The 24,926-nt window shown below is 45.0% G+C and overlaps 1 protein-coding gene across 5 annotated transcripts in view; it reads right to left on the bottom strand.

The window, feature by feature from the left end:
* LOC113619929 (stimulated by retinoic acid gene 6 protein-like) overlaps positions 1–24,926 on the bottom strand; it is a 73,733-nt gene that overhangs the window by 44,377 nt on the left and 4,430 nt on the right. For 3 of the 5 annotated variants that reach the window (XR_003432592.1, XR_003432591.1, XM_027105442.1), the window contains exons 1-3: positions 20,608–20,716; positions 3,056–3,131; positions 1,201–1,301 (exon numbers count right to left, since the gene is read on the bottom strand). Coding sequence is in view for 3 of the 5 variants with exons in the window: in XM_027105442.1 (XP_026961243.1) it covers positions 1,201–1,301; positions 3,056–3,131; positions 20,608–20,627 (197 nt within the window). In the remaining 2 variants the exon portion in view is untranslated. Of the gene's footprint in view, positions 1–1,200; positions 1,302–3,055; positions 3,132–4,153; positions 4,338–20,607; positions 20,737–24,926 lie in introns of those variants that run through there. The other 2 variants (XM_027105444.1, XM_027105443.1) reach the window with 2 other exon arrangements.

Raw genomic sequence — 24,926 nt, forward strand, 5'->3', positions numbered from 1 at the left:
GAAGACGGTGAGCTAAAACTACTCAGGAAAGCAGGGCTTTTCATAAGAAAGTGGCCAGAGAGCAAGAAAACTGTGCCTTTATTAATTGAATTCAAAGCAGTTTAACATGATCCATATAGCGGTCTTACTTAAAAAGTCCTACACCAGGCCCTACATGCCAAATGCCCAGGGCAAAGTCTGAAGATCTTTATCCACCAGCCTCAGTCTCTCTCTGTGCCTCAGCCCATGCGGCTTAGACCTGGCAGTTTGGGAGGGGCTGACTGCTCTAATGGGTGGTAACCAGAATGTTTGCTACTCTGGGCTGGTATACGGTATATGGACATTGTTGTTGGATTTCTCTCACCGCAAAGGTCAGATCACCCTTAGACTCCATCCTGACATCCTGGCTTCCTCTCCCTTCTCCAGAGCCCAAGGCTGAGACCTGAGTGTGTTCACATCCTTGAATCTTCTCAGGTTATGACACTGGGAGAATCAGAGCCAAAAGCGACCAGAGCTGGGTTAAAGCTCTTGTCACTCGGTAGCTCTGTGGCCTTGGGCAAGTGACTCAACTTCTCTGAGCCTGAGCTAGCTCATCCATTACATGAGGATAACAACCTCCACCATGCTGGGGTCCATCCTAGTAGCGTAGGCAAAGCAGATGGTTCAGTACCTGGGCCAGAGTCAGTATGCAACAAATGCTAATTGCATCATCATCATTAGTAGTAATTAGAGGGTGATGAGGCAGAGAGATGAACAATTAGAACTCAAGGAAAAATGTGAGGAGGGGAGCAGAGATTCAGAATGGCAGAGTGGGAAAGGCCCTGAAAGCTCCCTGGTCCAGCGGGCTCTCCTGGGGCATGTCTCATGCCTCCATCCCAACAAGGAGGCTTGCTGCCACCAGTGACAGGGAACTCTCTCCCCCCTGCTTCTCGGGGTAGCCATGGTGCTGAGTGTGGGAAGGCCTTTCCCATAGTGAGCTGAGCCTCTTCGAGTTGTTTTAAGCACTTCTGGACAGCCCTGGGTGCTGAGGGCGCAGTAGCTTGGAAGCCAATTCTGAACTCTCTGGGCCTTGGGTGGATTGGGGCAGGGAGGGGCAGAGCTGTCCACGGCGGGGTAGAGGTGGGTAGGGAGGTAACTGGTGGTTAGCCTAGTCTTACAAATGGTGTTGGTCCCAAACACAGAGTACCCCAAGCTGTAGTGATGGACCTTGGCTCAACTCACATGATCATTCTGAAGCGGTTTCCCAGGAGGTAAGAAGCGTCATCTCTCTGTCTATGGTGCTCTCGTCTTTGGAGAAGGGACAAGACCAAAATGATGAAAAGCTATAGAAAGAGAAGAAGGGTCTGTCAGAGGGAACATTCATCCTCAGCCCCTCGGTGTCCTCACTGGAGGAGAGTGTGTGGGTGAGCAAAGCACTCAGAACGTCTAGGACTCAAACTCCACACTTGGAGAGCTGGCTGCACGCACCGTTGAGCTTCCAGAATGTTTTGTACTGAGCTTTCCTTTGTGTTGCTCTGAACAGACATGGATTCAAATACAGTCTGTCCCACACACTGGCTGGGAGGGAGACTTAACTTCTCTGAACCTCAGTGGCCTCATCCGTAAAAAATGGGTAATAACTTTCAGGTTGCAAATCCTTCTTTGCTTTTTATTCCTGTGGATTCAGTCATATTCTCCTATACTTGATGCCCCTTTTCTTCTTTTACTAGAAAATTCCTGAGAATTATCTACACTTGCTGTCTCCATTTCCTCACCTCTCACTTGCTCTTCGATCCCCTAACATGGCTTCTACTCCCATACTCCACGGAAGCAGTTCTGGCCAAAGTCACTAATTACCACCTTGTTGCTCAATCCAAATGTAAACATTAAGCCCAAATCTGCTTGACCTCACAGCAGCATTCAGTGTTGACCTCTTCCTCCTCTTAGAAATACTCTCTTCCCTATGCTTCTATCAGCCACACTTTTCTGGTTTTCTTCTAATTCTCAGTCTCCTTTGCTGGATCATTCTTTACCCAACCACCAGATGCGAAGCTCCTCATGGTTCAGTCCAAGGACCACTCATCTTACTCCCCCATCCTCTCTTCCTCGGTGACCCCATCCATGTCCACACTTTCAATGGCCACCAAATACACAGAAGACTCACAAATTTGAATCTCCAGCCCAGCTGTGGTCCAGAATCATAGGTTCAACTACATAGTTGGCATTTCTTTTTGATGTGTTGAACGCTTCTCAAATTCAGTGTGTCTTAAATGGAACTCTTGATTTTCCTCCCTGCCCTGTTCCTTCATCCACAACAAACTTGGATGCCCTCTAATTTTCCTTAACAAGTGAATGACAGATACCACCATCCTTCCAGCTGTGCAAATTACAAACCCAAGAGTCATCCTCAACCTCTCCCTCTCCCTCATCTCTCTATCCAACCCATTACCCGGTTCTACTGCTTTTACCCCTTGAACATCTGGAGGTGACCACCATCATCTAGGATGATGTAAAATCACCTCACCTGGACCCCTGCAACCATCTCCTAACTGGCCTTCCTGCCTCCTCTCTTACCTGCCTCCAACCTGATCCCCACTTGCAAACAGACAGATCATTTCTGATAAATCTGATCACACCATCCGTGGGCCAGAAACACTCCACTACTTCCCACTGTATTTAGAACAAAGACAAAACTCCTTCATACACGGCCTGGCCCTGCCCACCTCCCCAGACACCTCCACCTCCAATTCCCCACTCCAGCCACGCCAGCCTTCTCAGCTCCTCACACTCTCCATGCTCCCGCCCGCCACGGAGCCTTTGCACGTGCTCTCCCCTCTGCCTGAAATGTTCTTCATTACGTCTTCCAACAGACCTCAGCTCCAGCACTGCTTCCTCAGAAAAGCCTTTTCTGACTCCCCTAAAAGTCAGTGCCCCTGACTCTTGGGACCTTCAAAGCCTTCTTCTGCCTGTGTTTTTAGTGCATAATGTAAGAGAGCAAGTCTCTGCCAACCTATTCAGATCCCTTTGGGAGACTGTGTATGGGAGCACCCCAGCTCCCCTTCTCTTCCCTCATCCACCCTCCCCTGCCTTCACTTACTGATGGGATGAGGGAGTAATGGAGGAAGAGCTCCATGTCCACCGAGCTGGCACAAGTGCCATTTAGCTGCCTGGTCCTGAAAAACAACCGAAACACACATTCACATCATCAGTCACTGCTGCAGGCATTGACCCTTCAGCCTTGAGCATCACTGTCAGGAATTTGGCTTGTAGCCCACTGAGATCATCTGATCTTTTTTTTTTTTTTCCAGTACGCAGGCCTCTCACTGTTGTGGCCTCTCCCGTTGCGGAGCACAGGCTCCGGACGCGCAGGCTCAGCGGCCATGGCTCACGGGCCTAGCCGCTCCACGGCATGTGGGATCTTCCCGGACCGGGGCATGAACCCGCGTCCCCTGCATCGGCAGGCGGACTCCCAACCACTGCACCACCAGGGAAGCCCCATCTGATCTTTTTTAACTTCCGTTTCTGAGTCAGTGCCACTCACCTGTGATGTGTCTTCACTAAGTGGATTATCTTCTTTCATATCTCTTTCTCCAGCTTAATTATCTATACAACTGCACTACTAACTGGATCTAACTCCTTCTTTTCTTTTCTTTTTTTTTTTAACTCCTTCTTTTCTTGATGACATAGTCATGGACAGATTCAGGTTCCTTGGCACCCAAAGCTTATATTATTTGGATGTTCTTTTCAAATAAAACTACAAAAATATCTTATCTTTTCATATTTTAAGGAAAACATATCACCATGTAAACACTTAACCAAGGTGCCTCCCACCCTCCTAGAGCCTTGGTAGGGTCCTGTGCAAGTGAGGGCCCCTGAGACTTAAGCTTCAGTAACTTCACAGGAAACCAGTCTTCGGACATGGTTTTTCGTAGCCAGAGGTCAAGAAGCATCTGCTCACTCTGATTTACTGCTGGGCTATTGGGGCAGGACAGTGGTCATCTGGACGACAGACTGTGGACTCTGTCCTCTCCAGACCTCAGAGTCTGCAGGACAAGGCTGCTGGGGTCTCATGTGTGAAACACATGACAGTAGTTTCCTGGTCTCTCTTTGAAAGGGACCTGCTTCCTTCTGGGCTCCCGCCACACTTCACTATCACTGCTCTGACTTGCACTGCACCACCTCAGCAAACGCTCACCCTCCAGATCCTTGCTCACTCTGTGCCTCACTCCTGCAGCATCCATCTGGCCATCCCTCGGGCTTCCTTCCCGGTCAGCTCCCACTTTTCCCAGAAGTCTCAGGGAAGAGCATTCCTCTGGGAATCCGTGAGCATGGCATACTTCCCTGAAAGTTTTTAAAGTTCCAGTACTCCACGGTGATGTCTAAACATAGGAATAAGACAACTTAGAAGTGGTGGGGGGAGATGAGGGTGACTCATGCTGTTGGAAATGTGATAGAACTATAAAATTTAGAATTCCGTTTTTAGGAAAGTAAACTGAGCACATACGTCAGTCTCCTTGTTCTACAAAAACCCTCAAAATAGCAGAAAGAATTTTTTTTAAGAAAGAAAAAAAATAGCCATATTTGAAAACAAGAAGGGAATCTATCAGGGACACAGAAACTACTAGAAGATGCTGAATGATGGAGAGCAGTTAGGACTAGATCGAAGAGAAAAAACATCAGCCAGCACGGCTACAGGCTGTGACCACAGAAAAGTGCTCTACACTCATATGCAAGAGGCTGATGCAGGCAGGGGTTGCCGACAGACCACAGAATGGTGAGTTGGGGTCTCACAGAGACCCAAGAGTCCTCCCACCCTGCTGACCGACCAGAGGCAATGGGGTTAACCTCTCTGGGAGTAGTATACATGGGTCACAGAGAGAAAGGCAGTGCTCCAGATCACAGGTGGCACCTGGGAAGGACCGGGTGCTTTGGATGTAGATCAGCTGCTGAGGTACCCCATCGAGCGGTACATCCTACCTCCATCCTGCAGCACTGAAAGCACGCCTTAGTACTAGCTGTGGCAGCAGCTGCCACCCACCCCCAAACAAATATCCCAGTGGAAGCTCCAGCACAAAGACAAGCACCCAACCCAGAAACATCACACATGAGGAAAGATTACACCACCAAAGGGAGCCAAAAATTCAACAGATAGAGGAGCCCTAAGGAAATGAAGTTAATACAGAACCTCTCTGAGATAAGGAGTAGAGGAAATTCTCTACAAGAAGAATGAACCTAGGAGGAAGTAGAAGGGTGCAAAAAGCCACAGAAAATAATTAGCAAAACTTCCCATTACTCCTGACTACAGGACTTTAAATATATACACATATATACATACATTTTTAGAAACACAAAGACTCAGAAAGACCTTCATTGAAAGAAATATTGGAGGAAATTCTCAAGTAAATCTAGGAGGAAGGGGAAGAATTTAAGAGGAATAACAAACAGAGAAATTAGGAAAATGTATTGTTAAATATCTAGGTAATTATTGTGAAATAAAATGTTTGAAATGCCAATTTGGAGTTGAAATACCAGATGATACCCCACATGGAAGAAGGGAGAGGTGGGTAGGAACAGGTGTAGATACAAAGGGAAGTGAAATGATGACCAAGTTCTTGTCATGTTTAGAAAGATGATGTAGAAACCTGCTTTCTCTTTCTGGGCTTTATAAGTAAAATATAATTCTAAGTAGGTATGCTAAAAATCCACAGTTAGCTACTAGAAGGATATAAACAGAAAGTAAATCAATGTATTAAGAAGTGTGTATGAAGGAATGAAAATTCAATCACTCCAGCAAACACAGGAAGAGAAAAAAATGAAATAAAGACTACAATTGAAACACCACAAGAACAAAACTGTCCAAAGAATATTAAGCCACCAACAAAGAAGAAATAAAAATATTCAATACATTTTTAGAATTTCAACTAGTAATAAAAGGAGAAATTAAGATGAAATGCTGTCTTATCTATTAAAGTGGGAATTATTAACAACACCACCCAGCAGGGGTCCCCAAGCCCCAAGCATGGACCGGTGCTGGTCCACAGCCTGTTACAAACCCAGGCCGCACAGCAGGTGAGCAGCGGGTGAGCGGGCAAAGCTTCATCTGCAGCTCCACATCGCTCCCCATCGCTCGCATTACCGCCTGAACCATCCCCCGCCTCCCCCCTCCCCCCCACCGCCTTCCCCCTGGCCCCCCAGCCCCCACCGCGCCCTCCCGCCCCCCACCCCGCCACCACCCCGCTTCCGTGGAAAAACTGTCTTCCATGAAACCGGTCCCTGGTGCCAAAAATGGCCAGCATTAGTGAAGGCTAAGACAAGTTGGTATTCATTTGCTGGTAATCAGAAGTGTAAGGAGGTATAACCATTCTGAGGATTAACTTTGCAATATACACCAAGAACCTTTAAATACAGCAATTCCACTTCTAGGAATTCTACTTCTAAAAAATATACACTATGGAAATAATCAGAGAGGTGCCTGAATTCAGGTACTAGAAAGCTAAGATTCTCACTCTTCCTGCCCCCCTCCCTCCCTCATATGTGTGTATAACATTTTAAATGTAATATATGTTCATCGTAAAACATTCAAAATACTTACAAACGTGTAAAGTAGTAACTAAAAGCCCTTTCTCCTTCCATAATTATGTGTGTTTATAACCTGTAGTTTCAAGCAAAAATGGAATTGGACTAAACTTGATTTCTTCATTTAATCAATAAAGGAAATGGAATTCTTTTAATAAAGAAAGGCAATTTCTAACATTAGGATATACAGACCCACAGAACTCGTTCATCAGGGTGACTCTGCCTACACCAATTCACTGCTGAGCCGGTCTTTTGCTTGGAGGGCAGAGCTGAGAGTTAGTCTGGTAGCAGCTAGAAACAGGTGAGCTCAGGGACAGTAGAGAGTGTAGCTATGCTTTCACTCCAGCAGTGAATAGATGAAAGCTATGCTTTCACTCCAGCAGTGAATAGATGAAGCAGGCACTGGAGTCAATCCAAGTTAGAAGGCCACTGAGAGCCCCTTCTTGGTCTCTGAGACTCATACTGCTTCCTAGTGGGTCCAGGGCTTGAGGGGCAGATCTGTTGAGGGGTAAACAGCTTTTGCAGGGCAGCAGCCAAACAGTACCCCCAAATGTAGGAAATCCGATTTCCACTGATGATAGCTTGGAACTGTGTTTATGATACACTGTTAAGTGAAAAAAAAAAAATTATAAAACAATATGATCCCAAGTTGTGAAGAGTGGTCACCTCTGGGTTGTAAGATTTGCATTCATTCTACTTTTTTTTAATGATTTTCTTGAATTTCCCAAGGGTAGTACACAGATGCATTGCTTGATAGCTGCTTAGAACAGTGCTTGACACAAAATAGACAGTAATAAACACATGTCGAATGAATGAATGGCTTGCTTTTGTAAACAGGGAAAAGACTGGACTTTATGCCAAAGCAATAAAACACCATCTGAAGGGAAGTTGCCCAGGAATCAGCATAAAGTGAAAACATGCAAGATTTGTTCTGTGATAGGGTATAAATTACAAATCTTTCATTATTTAAAAAATATGAAAATAAAAAGCTATGAGGGTGAAACAAGCAAGGACACACAGCTGGTGCATCTAGAGCAAGGGTCGTCTGCGTTCCCAACTCCTTTCCCCAACACCCCACGCTGATTGCCTGATGGCCTTGGTGGGGCGTCTCTGTGCTCCCGCAGCCCTGATTCCTTTGGTCCTAACATTATCACTCTATAGTCACAAGTTAGGGCTTCCCTGGTGGCGCAGTGGTTAAGAATTCACCTGCCAATGCAGGGGACACGGGTTTGAGCCCTGGTCTGGGAAGATCCCACATGCTGCGGAGCAACTAAGCCTGCGCTCCAGAGCCCGCGTGCCACAACTCCTGAAACCCAGGCTCCTAGAGCCCGTGCTTCGCAACAAAAGAAGCCACTGCAATGAAGAGTAGCCCCTGCTCACCGCAACCAGAGAAAGCCTGCGCACAGCAACGAAGACCCAACTCAGCCAAAAATAAATAAATAAAATAAATTATAGTCATAAGTTAAACATATGATAATAACTTTTATTAATGTCACTTTATTGTGTGTCACTATGTCCTAGGAATCCTGCTATTTTATATTACCTTATTTAATCTTTACAAGAATCTTGTGAGGTAGATTGTATTACCTCCTTTTCATAATGAGGAACTGAAGCCAGGAGAGGTTACCTAACTTGCCCAGGAGGAGGTGAGGCTGGGAGCCAGGCACCCCTGCATGTCACCATCCTCCCAGCCCCCGCTGCTGGCTCATGTGGCCCCTTGGAGCTCCTAGCATTCTCTGACCTTCCGGGCTATGGCTGACTCATCTCTGATCCCAAGTCCAGCCCAGCACCTGGCACAGACAGGATAAGGGCATGTCTGTTAAATTCCAAGGGAACTTCCCTCAGGAAGCTGAGGCCCAGAGAGGGCCAGTGGGCAGAAAACATCACGAAGCCCAGGACTACTCCAGGTCCAGCTCAAGGGGCTCAGTGAGCGGGACCCTGACCTGGTTCCCACTTCTGAGTGCAGAGAAGGGTTGGGAAGGAGGGAGAGGTATGTGCAGTGTGTGTGTGTGTGTGTGTGTGTGTGTGTGTGTGTGCGCGTGTGCGCGCACACGTGCCCGTCCATGTGATGCCTCCAGCAATGCAGTAGCCTGTGTGCTGGGGTGTCGGACTCTGGGCCAGCCCTGGCCTGCCTTTGTGAATCCCATCAATCCTCTAACACACAGCCTCCCCACAGTCCTGCCTTGGGGTCGGAGGTAGATGTAATAGTGTGCTCAGGCTGGCTTGTACCAGCTTGGAACTGTCACATTATCAGGAATTTTGCAAGCCGGTTGTTAAACACCACCATTGGTAAAAATTAAATTATATAAATGTATAATTAAATAAGTTATTTAAAAGGAAGGTAGTAAAGCCTCAAAACCCATCACTTCCTAATTATTTTGCTACGTTTTGTTATGATTTATTCTCTAGAGGTTATTTACATCTGTTATACCTGCACCATGAAAACTCTATGTTATGGTCTGTGCCACTACCGTGCCTCTCTTCACATCTCCATGTCAGCAACATCATGTTGTTAGCTTGAAATTAGCCATGCTGGGAGAATTTATACCAGGGAAATGGGTGAACACTACAAATCAGGCTTTGATTTACTGTTCTGCAGACTGTCTAGAAAGTGACAGAGAAAATGTTAACAAGGCAGATTAAATTTAAACATATGTTTGTAGCCATTACATTGTGAATAGCAAAAGAAAAAAGAAAAAGAGGAAATATTCTTCTAGAATTTAAAACTCTTATCCCATTCATCGAAAAAATAGTTTCTGGCAACTGACATTGACAAATGAGTGAAGTTCTGACTTATATATACCTTGTCTCCATTGTTTCACATTTGTGTTACTCATTAATGTCAATAAAAGTATCAACCAACATTCATGTGGAAAATAACCTCACGGGTCAATGGCAGGTTGGCTACAGACACAAGAATTTGGCAAAAATCAATGAAAGCATTCTTTGAGATTTAATTGGCTCTGTGCAATCTGCAAGAAAGATCATTGTATATTTTATTATTTGTAAATTTTGTGTGATAATCTATTCTAACAGTACAATTTATATTAAACTTATGTACGTATATGCATACTTTTTTCAGGGAGCCAGTTACTACACATTTCCTGGCACACCACTGGGCAGATGGGACACTGGTTCTGGGAGTGGTCAGGAATAATGAGGATGGCTGAGTTTGGAGACCTATGTCAATATAAACTATGCTTTAGGAGAAAGACAAGTTTAGTAGAGAGAACACAGGAGCGGGCCAGTGCCCCACCCTACCCTCTTCTCCCAAAGCTCTGCAAAATGAGGGGGTCGGACCAGATCAGTGTTTTTAAGTTTTTTGACTACAAGTCAAATATACATTATAGCCATGACCCAGTTCGGATACATGTGTGCAAAACAAATTTTCATAAAACAATACCATTAATATGATCTCTGGTAACTTTAATTCAATTCAATTCTATTCATTTTGTTCTTTTCCATCCCATTTTGTAAAATGCTGGCCGTAAACACGAAATTAATTTTACAACCTGCGAATGGGTGTCAACCAGCTGTTTGGAAAAAAAAGACTTGACTATGAGGTGACTGCTAGGGTAGGGGCTGTGCACCCCTGAAGGCCTCTGACTCCTGACACCTTCAGCAAGTATTGGTCTTTGCACTGCAGGGTTCCCGAATACCAGGCCTTGTTCTGATGGATAGACAGCAGGTAAGGTCATTTGCAAACTCTTTAGCTCAGGCCCTATCACTTGTCTGGAACTGTTGCACCAGCCTCTTTGTTCATCCCCCTGAGGCCGGAGTCACCTGGAAAGGACACTCTACCCTCCCCCAGACTTAGCCTGCGGTGCTCTCTGGTGCTCATCACGTCTGCTTCCTGCTACAGGTGCATTTTTCATGCTTAATCTCTCACTTTCAGACTGGGCTTTTCATAAGCAAGAAACATGCTTCATTCCACTTTGAACGACTACCATCCCCCACCCCACCCCCAGCTTCTGACTAGGGACAAGGTACATAACAAATCCAAGCAAGTGCTGAATGAATGAGTGAAGAGGGGAGAAGGAAGGGGAGGAAGGTGGGCGGGAGAGAGGGAAACGTCTGTGTACTCTGCGTGCTGGGCAAGCACACGGCTGAGCTGCACCCTGTCCACATCCGTGATGTGAGACACTCCAGTCCACCCTTGGCCACGGACTCACAGACTCCTGCCTGGTCACTCAAAGGCTCTGGAACCCAAGGCCACGGTGGTTTGAATGCCCCCAGGACCTGCCTCCAGCCCCCCACACATGGGCAGCCACGAAGCCTCATCTGGGCACCTCCAGTGGTGGGAATCCTCCAAGTCGCCCCTTCCATCTCATCGAGTAAGGGGGCCCAGAGGGAAAAGTGCTGGACCTGGGAGTGAGCCCCACTCCAGCAATCATTAGCTGTGTGCCCGTAGAGGGGCCCTGCCCCTCTCTGGGCCTTACTCTTCTCATCCTGAAAATGGATCTAATACTCCCTTACAGGCTGCCGTGAGGATTAGATACAATGAGAGTCCAGTGCTCAGTCAGTATTGAACTTTCCCATCCATTCCCTGCTTTTGGACCAAAGAAAAGGATTTTCTTTCATTGGGTTGAAAGGGGACTCTCACTGGCTGTTTCTACCTCCTCAGATGGCAGACCCCATCTGCTCCTCTGTCCCTGGAGCATCTGGGGTCAGCCGTCTCCAGACTGAGCGCCTCCCCAGCCCCAATCCAGTGCACGTCATGGGCAGCTGGCCTGGCATCCCTGGCCTCCTGCTAGGTGAGGGGGTATCCGGGACTCCCCTGCCCTGGGCCCCTGACCACACAGTGGACTGAAGTCCTTCACCTGGTTAACCAGTAGCCAGAGTGCTGCACATACCTGGCCCTGTGACCAGTGTCCTGCTCCACACTGCAGGCAGGGGGGCCCAGAGCACCCTTGCCCAGACTGGCCCCGCTGTCCTCCAGAGCCACCAGCTTCCCCTGAGGCTCTCACATAAAGGTGGCTGGCCGGGAAAAACCATTCCGAGGCCACCCAGCTCTGCTGCTAAGTGCTGCGGCTCCTTGGGCTCAGGGGGGCCCGTGGTCTGTTTGGTCACTTGTAAATTGAGAAGGTTGGACTGCTTGGGACTCAGCCCACAGTCACAGCAGCCAGCCCACTGTGTGGAAAAGTCTTTTCTTGCGTCTGTGTCCCCCACTGGATGGGGAGATACTAGGGGGCAGGGACCTTCCTCATTCTTCTCATGTGCACAGCTCCTGGCCCAACGTGGCAACAGCAGGTGCCCACTAACGTTTCCTAAATGGATGGATGGAAAGCTAATGTTTCTCAAGGGCCTACTGTGCACCAAGCCATACCTTAAGGGTTATGCTTTTATTAACTAATTTCAGCTTCACAACAGGCCTGTGAGAGGTACTATCATCACCCCATTTCACAGATGAGAAAACTGAGGCTCCAGAAAATGAGGAAACTCGTCCAAGCTCACCCAGCCAGTGAGCAGTGGAGCCAGGACTTGAACCCTGGCAACGTGGATGACCACATAAGTAACTGATAGCTGTCATCCTCCGTGACTCTTGAATGAATTTTTCTGTTCCTATGGGCAGGGCAGTGTGAGTTCTTTCGGCACAAACACATGAGAATTGCGGGGGCTTGTGAAGGTTTGAGAGTGGATGTGTGTGCAGGTCATTGGTGTACACACAACTTTAAGAATGGTGTGGGGGAAAGCAAACTCCCTCTCAAGATGAAATCCATGAGGAAATGATAGGCTGTCTGAGGAGGGGGAGTGGGCAGGGGTGTCCAGGGGACTGCCCATGTGTTGACAATTGTTGGAGTTGGGTGATGGGAATAGGGGGTTCTTTATATTATTCTCTCTTCTCTTGTATAAATATGTACACATCCATAATAAAAAGTTTAAATTTTTAAAATAAAATAAAGTCCACGACTATCACAAAACCCACACAGGCTGCCACCTTGCTGACCGTCCCTTCTGTTTTCCTCCCAGCTCCTCCATCCCCCACAGGCTTGCCTCTGACACCCTTCCCAGAAAGTTCCATGTGTCTTTCTGTGCTTCTCTCTCTTATTGCCTATTGGTTTGTCCCTGTCTGTCACTTTCAGTGACTCTGAGAATCAGGGGAAGTTCCATAATAAAACACACATTGATACCCTTTTTTGATTCCATTTTTCCCCCAGGGCCTCTGTCTTCTCTGTGTGTCCAAATCTGTTTTCTGCTTCTTTGCCTTGACTACTCCCATCCATTTGGACCTTGCTTTACAGGTAGGAATTCTCGGCTCTGGTTGGTAACCTCCACCAGACAGTGTGTATAGGTGGGTTTTCATGCCCATGTGGGTCCTCAGATCTGCCCAGAGGAAAAGCCTGGGATTTGGAGTCAGAGACCTTGCGACCTGGGGTAAATCATTTCTCCTCCTGAAGCCTTGGTTGCTTCATCTGTAGAATGGATGTGATCTACTTCCCTAGATCATTAGAGAATGGGTATGAATGGTGCTTTGTTAACTGGGAAGCACCATGCTTGCTGGTTCTCAGGCCTGCTTCCACCTTCCCTACAACTCCCTCCCACAGACGCTATTCCATGAGGTGGGAGTGGAGGATTCCAAGCAGCAGCCCGGCCCCCCGCAGACCCTGGGGCCCCTCCCGGGGCAGGGGGGGGCAGACACTGGCGTTACGGAGAGACACAGGAGCCACAGTACCAAAGAGCTGGACACCCTGGCTGGGTGCCTTGGCTCCACCACCACCTGGTTAACTGACTCAGAGAGACAGAATCAGCTCAATCAAGTTGGGAACAGAGCTCTCCCCCAGGGCAGAGGGGCTGCAAGATCTTCCCCTGTTCTGAGCAGGGCACTGCGGGAAATAACAGTGCTTTACAGTTTATAAAGCACTCTCATCCCAAGGTCTCACTGGATCATCAGAGAGCACGGGTCAGAGGGAGCCTGTCACTTGTCCACGGTGGGACTCAAATACAAGTGTTAATTTTTTTTTTTTTTTTTTTTTTTTGCACCGCTCGGCATGGGGGATCTCAGTTCCCGGACCAGGGATCCAACCCGCGCCCCCTGTATTGGAAGGGTGGAGTCTTAACCACTGGACCGCCAGGGAAGTCCCCACGGGTGCTAATGTTAAGATGAGCTATTGATTGACCTTTTGTGTCTGGCCTGTCTTTATTCCATCTTCTCCCAGGGCCTCTCTGTTTTCTCTTCTGTGTGTCCAGATCTCTGTTTATTTTCCTTTGCCTTGACCTTGCCCATTTATTTTGAGCTTGCTGTACTGAGAGGAATGGTCTGCACCTGGTAGGTACCCTCCTTTCGGAGGGAGTATATGGGAATGTTTTCACGCCTATCTGACAACTTCAGACAGAGTTACCATGCAAAAAATTGGTGACTGAAGAAGACAAAAGCCCATTTTCTGCTCCCTACCATTCTTAACTGTCCAATAAAGCAACATTCAGTTTCATTTCTTTTCACTTAGTAAAATAACAATAATAATAGCTATCGTTCATTGAAGGTTTATCACATGCTGGACATTGGGCTATGTATGGTCTTTACAGTTATTATCTCAGTCTTTTTACAACCTATGCAGCATGGACTATTATTCCAACTTCAAGGATAAAGCTTTAGAGAGGTGACGTAAACACAGATCTTTTCAATTACAAAGCCCTTTTACCTCTACTTTCAGAAGATCCTACCAAACTAAGAGAGGAGTTGGAAAGATCAGTGACCATTCACAACCCCACTCACAGAGACCTAGATTGGCTGTTAAGGGGTATTCTTCCCACGCATGATTATTAGTTAGCAGACAAGTTAGCAGACAAGCCAGGCGGGCCCCTGGGAAAAAAAACCCTCACAGAGGAATCAGACAGCCAGAATCTCTCCCAGGCCCTCCTACAAATGACTCAGAAATGGTTCAGTAGAGGTTGATATTCAGAGGCTGATAGAGCAACTGAAGAGGCTTTCCCCCCTAAGGTGAATTGGTCCAAGGTTGAATATGCACTCAGAAATAAGGCCTTTGTTTAAAACACCTTAGACAGGCTTTTTCAGTCTATTAAACCCTGAAGCTCTCTAATGTAGAAATCTTTTGATCTCCATCTCAGTAGGAAATCACCCTTATACAAAGCAGCAAATTTAGTTGGATGGGTGGGTCAGTCTCTTGATATTCAGGTTACAACCCAATTCTCTGAAATAGAAAACAATTGTCTTTGTCTTGCAAATCTCTACAAAACCAGAAATGTGGCTCTAGAAACAATTCAAAGTCCACCTAGCCTTATCAATGCCCAAATCTCCCCTTTTCATCTTAAAATGCTCGTAGATATTGGGATTTCAGAAACAGAGTTGTACTGCACTTAAGAAAAAGAAGGACAATTTTAAATAGTAATTACTCTAGACCTCTAATAATAGGCAAATATACCCCAAAACTCCTTGGAGAAAACTTGAGTACTTTCTCTGTGCCCTCTTGATGTAGATTTTCTACATTCATCTTCTCTGGGACCTAAGAACCATTCTTTGAAAAGCAAACTTTAGGGAGAAGTTTCTCATCAGAAGCAGAAGAGAAGGAACTATGTGGAAATCAGACTAATGAAAAATCTTAAATGTCCTCCCACAAATCTTAGTAAAAAGCTTTAGCCATCTGAGCAGGTGACAACTGCCAAAACAAAGTTTGAATCCAACTGTTCTTTTATAAGCTAGTGAGTTTTGTATTATTGTATGTGTCTCATGGCTAAAATTTTAGAACAACAGTTATAAGGTCTTGTTTGCATCTGTCTGTATGTTTATGTATGTTTATACATGTACGTTGTAGAGATGTGATATCTCTCTACCTCCACATGGTATTGTCGAAATTAATGTATAAAGAGCTCTATTTATGTGGGTTGAAGGACACGTGTTTGTAAGGATTGGGTATTCTAAAACTCTCATAAATACATAGATAACGTTATCTCTGTTGCAAAACTGGTCAGCAAGGAAAATAGCTTGGGATGATGGCTGACTTTGTCTAATGTCTCATTAGGTTTTTGTGAATAGTCTAAACATAATTGTTGGGAAGAAGTGATGTAGATAGAGGTAAATGGGATAAGAGTTTTCAGGTGAACTTTTCAGCAATAAATATGTGTATGGTATTCTAATTAAAAATAGCTACCAAAATCTTTTTGGTAACTTGAAACCTTAAAGTTTTGCTAAGCTAAGTTAAATAATGGAATCTCATTGAATATCTAGGTCATTTCCAAATAAGATGAAACAGTGAAACATTAATTACTGAACACAGGTTTACTGACTCTTCTTATTACAGAGAAACTAAAGATATTTGGGTTTATTAGTAAATGTATTTTGTGCCACATTGAAAGATTGTACTATGAAAAAGTGTATGCTTCAAAATTATGAAATGTATTCATAAATTTGCCAGTCTACGGAATTCTGGTATAAGAATTCACAATTCCTCACTTCTTAGTTTTCACCAGAAGTTAAGGTTGCTAAGGGTTAAGAATTCTAATTAATATATGTAATTAAAGCTACCAGAAATAATATGGGAAACAACTCTGTATGCAAGAAAAGTAAGATATATTTTTACCTAAGAAAAGATATGATGTATGGAGATGCATTTCTGTTGAAGGAAATGAAAGTGATTTTGTCCTAAAGTAAAGCTGGTTATTTCAGAATGGGAAGGTGGAAAATAAAGGATAAACTAAATGTATATAGAAAGTTGAAGGGGGAGAGAAAGAGAATTTTACGTTGTGTAATCAAGCTGGCTGAAACTGAATTGTTATTATAAGGGTATTTAAAATAAGTCTTAATAGTGTACTTATATAAAACTGGAACTTGATTTTCTTTCATCTGTTAAAAGGACAAAGTTCTATTGGACTATTGGTCTTCTCCTGATAAGAAGTTGTGAAAGGTTTTTCTTTACCTCTTAAGTAATCTGCCTAGAAAGCAAAGATTTGGTGTTTTATGAAAATAATTTCCTGTGCTTCATGTTGTCTTAATCAGGTCTTTGATTATTTAAGAGAACTGAATCATCTCAATATTAAGAGATAAGTTTTGCTCACAACTGTATAACAATCTCTATTTCCCTTTAAAATCTTTTATTGTCACTTTGGTTAAATAGACAACCATGTATTGTTTCATAGTGTGATTCTTAGTTAGTCAAGTGTCCAAACTTCTTGATATTTTTGACAAACTTTGCCAAATCAAACTCTAACTAAAGTCTTTTTGACATGGAAGTAATTTGGGGATTTTCCAGAGGGCCCCTGGAACATCTCAAAAGATTTCTTCTCCTTAAAGACAGAGAGATAGAGGCTTATTGATATGTTAAATTATATGGGAAGCACTGTCAAATAAGACATAATACTAAGCCTTCTTTAAGTTGTATTTGTATAGGTATATAAGCATTCCAGAAATTGTATGAAATTCCTAAAATTCTGATATGTCTGGTATAATGTTAATCAGTCATAATTCTAGTAATTACCTTAATAATAACTAGAATGTTGTCTGTTACAGAGATAACCAAATTTCTTTGTCAATCGCATTGTAATGAACTCTAATCAGATCTTTAACCATGGCCACTTTTAAGTCTTTGCCATTTACAGAAGTTATTGTTTTACTCTGATGCTTTTGCAGAAGTGTTTGCAAGTGTGCTTCATCTTCAAGGAGATTCATGGAAAGGACTCTGGCAAGCACAGATTTCTGATAACTTAAAGATCATAAAACTGAACTGAGTAAGAATCTCCAGAACTGATGAAAAAACTGGATTTAAGCAGAACAAGAATTAATAACGGACTGAACGAACTGATGATGATTATAATTTTATGACTTTTTGTCTGAAAAAAAGTTGGTTGTTGGTTCCTTAATGTTTTGTTTTTCCAGATTAAGTTCTTTAATATTAAGGAAACTTTTTCTCTTAAGCTACCTATGACTTAGAGCAATCTGATAAAGTGTACCTTTGTGAATAAGGATGAAACAATTACTTTTTCTCCCTACCTGATCCCTTCAGAATTTGGAAGCTTAGTGAATGTTCTTTATGACAAAATGTTTATTTGCATAAGTTAATAAGAATCTATTCTTCTTGTAACAGGACACAATTGGAAACATTTGTTATATTATCAAAGCTTTGGTTGGAATGTCAGATTTGAGAAGATTCATAGAATCAGATATGACAAGACAGTTTTAAATAATTAAGGCTGAGTTTACAGAGTCAATAAATCCCCTTGGAAAAACAGCCTGGTACCTTGCTTTCAGGGTTCCTGACAGTCTTACCAGGTTAGTAAGGAAAGTCCCTTCCTGGCAGGTACAGGATACTTGGGGGACCTCAAGAAGAGAGGAACCAACTCAGATCTATAAGCATTAAGGCAAAGTCTGATGGAAAGTCTTTGGCTTGGCTTCCTGACCTCTAGATGCTTTTTTTTTTTTTTCCTCTAGATGCTTTTAAAAGTTCAGTCTGGGGCTTCCCTGGTAGCACAGTGGTTGAGAGTCCGCCTGTCGATGCAGGGGACACGGGCTTGTGCCCCAGTCCGGGAAGATCCCACATGCCACGGAGCGGCTGGGCCCATGAGCCATAGCCGCTGGGCCTGCGCATCCGGAGCCCTTGCTCCGCAATGGGAGAGGCCACAACAGTGAGAGGCCCGCGTACTGCAAAGACAAACAAACAAACAACAAAAAAGTTCAATCTGAAATTCCTTATGAAAAGCCAGCAAAGAATATTTAAAAGACCCTACATGGTCAACTGCTATTCTTGCTGCGCTTGCACAAATAATCGGGACAAGTTTATTGAAACTAGACCTATTTTGTGAACAAATTAGTCTTCATTTGGCTATCTTGGATAGAAATAAGGGTGATTTTAGAAAAATTATGTTTCAGTAGAAACTATAATACACACTTGTAGATAAGATTCTAGTTCTGTTAATTGTCTCTGGGGTTTTGTTCTCTACCCGTAAACTGGACTGGATCCTGAATTCTAGTTTCCTCAAATATCCGGCTACAAATCTCCAAACGAATGTTTCCAATTTTCTCCCACCTTTTTGACTTGGAATCACTAAAAACAAAAGCTGCCCTTTTCCCTGAAACCCTGCAAACTGAATGTGAATGGCTTGATATACACTTCAGAGAAATCACCATAACAGCTCATATTTAGACATCGCTCGTGCCTGTTGCTTTGTGGGCCACTCAGAAAGTGTAACTGAACACCTGATGACATCATCAGAGACACTCAAACTGCAAAAGATGGTTCAACCCTAACATAGAGAAAATCTTCTTGACTGGCTGCCTCCTGGGCTCAGAAAGTGGTTTAGAGTCTTCTCCAACCATTAAGCTTTGGTTTTCTTCCGTTTCCATAGAAATGCCTCTTAATAAATACCTGACCACTGGCACTATCTAGGCCTAACTCTGGGAGCACACCTGCAAGACCACCTCCTGAAATGAGACACAACTGTTTAACTAAGCTGACCTATTCTCACTACTGAGACAGGTTCAATGAGATATGGAGCAATTTGTCAAGTCAGCTTCTGGACTGTGAAACTTGTTTGAAGTTTCAAAGGTGGGATGAAGGGGGGAAGAATTTGTCACCCCAAGATATGCCTCTTCAGCAAAAGGATTATTTTAACATGGTTATTTTTAAGAAACTGCAGACATAGGGGAAGCTCTAAAACTGGAGCTTTTGTAGGAGACATGTACATGTATGGGGGAAATCTCTTGTTTGTAAGGGTGTCTTCCTCACTGTACCAGGAATGGTAGATAAGGTAGACAAGGTAAGATGACCTTATCTCTAGAAACTCTTATCAATGTAGAAAACAATTATTTAAATCTGCATAATGACCTTACCCTTGTTTACTGTGCTTTTCCTGATAACCTCCTATAACTAACTCCTCAACCCCAACATTTTCTTTTGCCTTTAGCTGAAGATGGTATTTAGGGTGACAGCTTCAGCCATTTGGGGGAGTTACTCTATTTTCCTGGGTATCTCCCATGTATACAGGAGGCATACATATTATTAAATTTGTTTGTTTTTCTCCTGTTAATCTTCTTATTCCAGGGGGGTCTCAGTCAAGAACCTAGAAGGGGTCTTTCCCTAGAAGGGAAAATTATTTTTCCATCCCCACAATAACATCCTTTGACAATCTAAACAGAGAACACTATGACACCAGAAAGTGATGGCTCTAATTTTTGTTCTATTTTTGAGCAGCCTTTTTAGTTCTGGGATCATTTAAAATGAAGTGTTTAAGTTTATATGTTTGAGTGAGAACGCTTCTAGATGGGACTGTACAGCTCTCAAAGTCCTTTCACACTCTTTTCTCAGATGATCTTCACAAAGCTGTGGGTTAGGTAGGACAGGGGTTATTACACCTGATTAATAGATGAGGAAACCAAGGCTTTAAGATCTGCTAGAAACTACAGAGCCAGGACTCAAGCCCAGGTCTGCTAACACCATATCTGCGCTCTTCCCTCTCCACTCTGTGGCTCTAAACTGAAGATGAACAGAAATCTATTCACCGACCCATCGTGCCAGCTGCCTACAAATTAGGTAAACCATGCCCTCCTCCCGGTTCCATGAATCACCATAGCAAAGAAGACAGTTGCCAGGTTTCGCAAAAAACTAAAAATAGAACTACCATGTGACCCAGCAATTCCACTCCTGGGTATATATCAGAAAATAACAAAAACACTTATTTGAAAAGATACATGCACCCTAATGTTCATAGCAGCACTATTCATAATAGCTAAGATACAGAAGCAACCTAAGTGTCCGTCAACAGATGAATGGATAAAGAAGATGTGGAACATATGTACAACAGAATACTATTCAGCCATAAAAAGAACAAAATTTTGCCATTTGCAACAACATGGATGGATTTGGAGGGTATTCACTTAAAAACTGTGAATCATTGTACACCTGTAACTAATACTGTACCTCAACTATACATCAATTAAAATTTTTTTATTTAAAAAAAAGGGGGAACTCCCTGGCGGTACAGTGGTTAGGACTTGGTGCTGTCACTGGCAGGGGCCCAGGTTCAATCCCTGGTCAGGGCATGGCCAATAAAAAAAGAAGAATACAGTTGCCAGGAACATACAGTTGTCCAGCATGACTTGTCTCAAGCCTGACCCTGATAACTCACCTTGCGTTTGAGGAAAGCATCTTGGTGGAAAAGCACTGCCTGCAGCTCTGGTGAGCAATCTGCTTCTCTGGGCGGTTCTTTGGGCTTCTCTTGCCTCTTGGTGATGACTGCTTCTGATGTTCTGACGTTCTGCCCAGAACCCAAAAATAAAACCTCAGCGAAAGGCAAACATCCAGTCAAATATTTACCAGAGAAATGACAGCAAGTGGGTGGCCTCCTTCCTTGTTTGGGAACACTACTGGCTACTCTTCTGCTCTACCGCCCTTCCCATGCTTTCTCATGCAAAAGCAGGAACTGCCCTCCTAGTTCCTCTCTCCAAGACTCTTGCTGCCTCTCACTGGCTGTGGGCACTGGCTCCTTGAGCTAATGGAGCTTTGCCCAGGAGTTGAGGCCTCTTCAGCTAGCTGTAAGAATTATTACAGGCAATAAAGTAGGACTCTGCCTCAAGGCAATAAACTAGGAAACTAGCACCACTGGCTTCAAGATTCTCCTTGGAAACAGGACAATTTGCTGGGAGAAGTGGCTGGAGACAAGTTCAAAACTGAACCCCACCCATGTGGCAGAACCGGGGCTAGCTGTCCACAAGGAATTCCTGCTCCCTTGCCATAAAGTGAAGCTGTTGCTGGCAAGTACCTGCCCAGCCAGGGGGCATACTCCCCAGCCCACCCAGGAGTCTAGGAATAAACACAGGATCAAGGCTACCAATGGGATGTGAGCAGAAGTGATGTGTGGTACTTCTGGGCTAAGACAGTTAAGAAGCAAGTGTGTTTTTTCTACCCTCTCCTTCCCGCACCTGCTGGTTTAGGACTCAAAGGCCCTAAAGGAATGGGATGGGAAGGAGCCTGAGTCCCTGAATCACCATGTAGAGGAAGCTGTCCTCTACACCAACTGTCCATAAGCAAGAAATAAAGGTCTGCTGTAATAAGCCAGTGGAGTGCCAGCTTGTTTGTTACAGCAGCTGGTGTTGCCCTATAGCTAACACAGCACAGAACGTGGAGGACTTGTGAGCATCATGTGGTCCAAGTTCTTGATTTTAAGGATGAGAAGACGGAGGCTTAAGGAAGGGAAGTACACTAAGAGGACTAGCCTGAGAAAGCCTGCCACGTCCACAGAGCTGTGCCAAGGGTGTGAGCGTCCATGCTGGTGCCATGCAATTCTGTGCCCCAGAGCGCTGCTCACTGGGCCAAAGCTGAGTGCCTGACCCAAGGGCAGCCAGTCATAAACCATATCAATCTGCCATCTGTGATGGACATTCTGTCCAACAGGTCACCTCTTTCAGGAGTCTGACCTTGAGACACAGAACAAGAACTAAACACTCATCAGTGGGACCGAGAACCAAATAACACCCAGAGAGATGCAGGAAGCTAAGGAATGGTCAAGTCCTGATCAGGGCAGAGCATGACTCTTGCTGCTGAGAAGTGTGTTAAGATTTCCCAGTTACCAGAATGGCCCATAGATTCTACATGGCCACCCTGCTCCCAAACGATCATCCCGAGCCAAATGGGAACTAGACCCCAGGTGCTCTCGTCTGTTGATTCACCGCATCCATCAGCTGCCAGGCCAGGTAGTGGCAGCATCACACTCCTATCGCCCATGAGTTGTCTGTGGCTCCTCCCCTTCTCTCGCCTCATTCGTTCTGCCACCTGGCGGCTCTTATCCATCCCTTGGATGTCAGAGGGCTCATTCCTCTTTTCCCTTCTGCCAGCCTGAAGGTGGTGTTCTGAATGGTGGAGCCACAACATGGAAAGAGCCTGGGTCCCTGAATCAACACTTGCGGAGACTAGGAATAGCCATTTGAGAGTTTACACAAATAAGGAATAATCTTCTATTACGTAAGAGCCATTATATGCTTTGGAGTTTGTTTGTTAGAGCAGCTAGTCCTTATCCTAACCAATACAACTTCCTTTCCATTCACATTGCTACTGCTGCAGTTGCAGCCCTCACCACCTCCTGCCTGGACCAACACTAGTGCTCTCTAACAGGCCTGCAGCCCCCAGTCTCCATGCTTAGTGCAGACAAGCATCTCCCTAAAGCACAGCTCAGACTTGCCAAACATCCTCCATGGTCTGCTCTCCCAACCCTGGCTTTCCAAACCCTCCAAGAAGTTGCTTCAACCCTCTTTTCCAGCCTCATCTCCACTGGTTTCCATCTATATTTTTTTCAAAGTTGCTTATCCATCCCTAAACATGGCCTTTCATGTTACTCTGGCTCTTTAGGGAACAAGGAACAGAGATCCACTCGAGTTGCCTGGAGTTAAAGGGGTTTCCAATTCCTCCCCTGCAAGGGCTGGGGCCCAACCAGGGAAGGTGTTGGAGACTGAAGCCACTCTTGGGAAAGGTTCCTCCCCTCTGTGGCCAAGTGGTCTTTCTCTTGTCTCTCTCCTTTTTTGGCCTTTTTCTTCAATCTTTCCTCTCTCTGACTCAGCCCCTTTGCTTCCTTAGGGTTTCTGCTCTCTTGGGGTTTTAACTCACCACCATCCTGACTTTAGTTCATAGTATCCTTTCAACCTCTACCCCCAAAGTCCACTGGCTCCTTCCCAGAGTTCCCCAGTTCTAACTGCTAAGAGAAAAGATCTGCCCCAGTTCATCTTTTTCCCAGGTGGTCACAGCCAGTCTATGCCTTCCTGTCTCTGGCTCAGTCCTATATAAGTTTGCTAGGACCCCCATAACAAAATACCATGTACTGGGTGGTTTAAACCAGAACTTTATGTTCTCACAGTTCCAGAAGCTGGAAGTCCAAGATCAAGGTGTCTGCAAGTGTGGTTTCTCCTGAGGCCTCTCCTTGGCTTACAGACGGCTGCCCTCTCGCTGTGTCCTCACGTGGTCTTTCCTCTGTGCACCTGCACCCTAGCATCTCTATGTCCTAGTCTCTTCTTATAAGGACACCAGTCAGATTGCATCAGGCTGCCCCAATGGCCTTGTTGTAACTTAATTACCTCTTAAAGGTCCCGTCTCCCGATAAAGTCACATTCTAAGGTACTGGAGGTTAGGGCTTCAACATATGAATTTGGGAGGGGACACAATTCAGTCCATAACACCCCTGGTCTAATCAGCTCTGACGGAGTGGGAGGGGGTCCTGGAGGCAGTGAATAGGCACCATAACCGACAATTCAGGCCATCTGTGTTCGCTCACCTTGATCCCTTTACTCCTGCCTAGAACGGCGCCTCCCACCTGCTTATCGCCATGGTTTTTCGTTCATTAAGTCCCACCTCAAGTATAGTATCTGGCGTAGTGTTCTGATCGCCATGGTGTAACCTTACTTCTCTTGGCTTGGCCTACATCTCTTTTATAGCACATATTGAGGCCGCCTTTATTCGTCCATTTAGCACATATTTGTGGAGAAGCAGCCTGGGGCAGTGGTACAGAGTGTGGACTTCGGGGCCAACTCCACCACTTACCAGCTGTAATTTTGGCCACGTTATGTTGTTAACCCCTCTGATCCTCGGTTTTATCTGAGACAAGCTACACCTACTTCATGACAGATGAGGTTGAAATGAGCTAATATAAAATGCTCAGGAGGGTGCCTGACACACAGCAAGCCCTCAACGAGCATGAGCAATTAGAGGGCGCATGCTCTCCACCGAGTGCCAACTGGAAAGTGGAGCAGACGGTCACATCCCAGTTAATTGTGCCCAGGTCCCAGTCCCCCTATTAGATCACGGTAGCTTGGAAGCCAGGACTAGGCCTGATTCGCCATGACGCCTGGGAGACAGGGGAGGCCCCACAAATGCTTGTTTTCAAAATTGAAAATGATGAAGGAAAAACGAAAAAGACAGAGAAATATGAGGATCGGTACAACATAACTCTCTCACTGGACACCTGCAAACAAAGAAACACTGTCCATGTGTTTCCTCTGAAAGCAGGCCCTCTCCTTCCCAGAAGAAGCAGTTCTCGGTACATCCATGCCACGTCATTCAGAGAAAAGAAGTGTAAAGCTCTCCTCCTTCAGGCACATGGAGATGCCATCTCTTCTGTGACTGCTCATCTGCCAGGTGCTTCCTGGCTCCACTGCCCAGGCTTCAAATGCATATTTTAAATTCTTGGATTCTCCTGGTTACTTCCGTCACAATTCTACAATTGCTCTCTTCACACCATTAAGGAAGAGTCACTACTGAATCGTCACTGACTGCCCAGGGGAGTTAGGAAGACGGCCATGTTAAAGTGGGAGAAAAGCCCAGACTCTTGTTCTAAAATGCTTCAGTTCAGCACAGTTTCAGGCACAGTAATAAGGAACCATTTCTAAGTGGCTACCATGCTCCAGACATGGCCTCTTTGAACATGGAGACAACCCTGTGTAATCCATTTCAATTTCCCCCTCA

The sequence above is a fragment of the Aethalodelphis obliquidens genome, unplaced genomic scaffold (genome assembly GCF_003676395.1).
Source record: "Aethalodelphis obliquidens isolate GAN/ISIS:26980383/991018 unplaced genomic scaffold, ASM367639v1 scaffold7, whole genome shotgun sequence".
Taxonomy (NCBI): domain Eukaryota; kingdom Metazoa; phylum Chordata; class Mammalia; order Artiodactyla; family Delphinidae; genus Aethalodelphis; species Aethalodelphis obliquidens.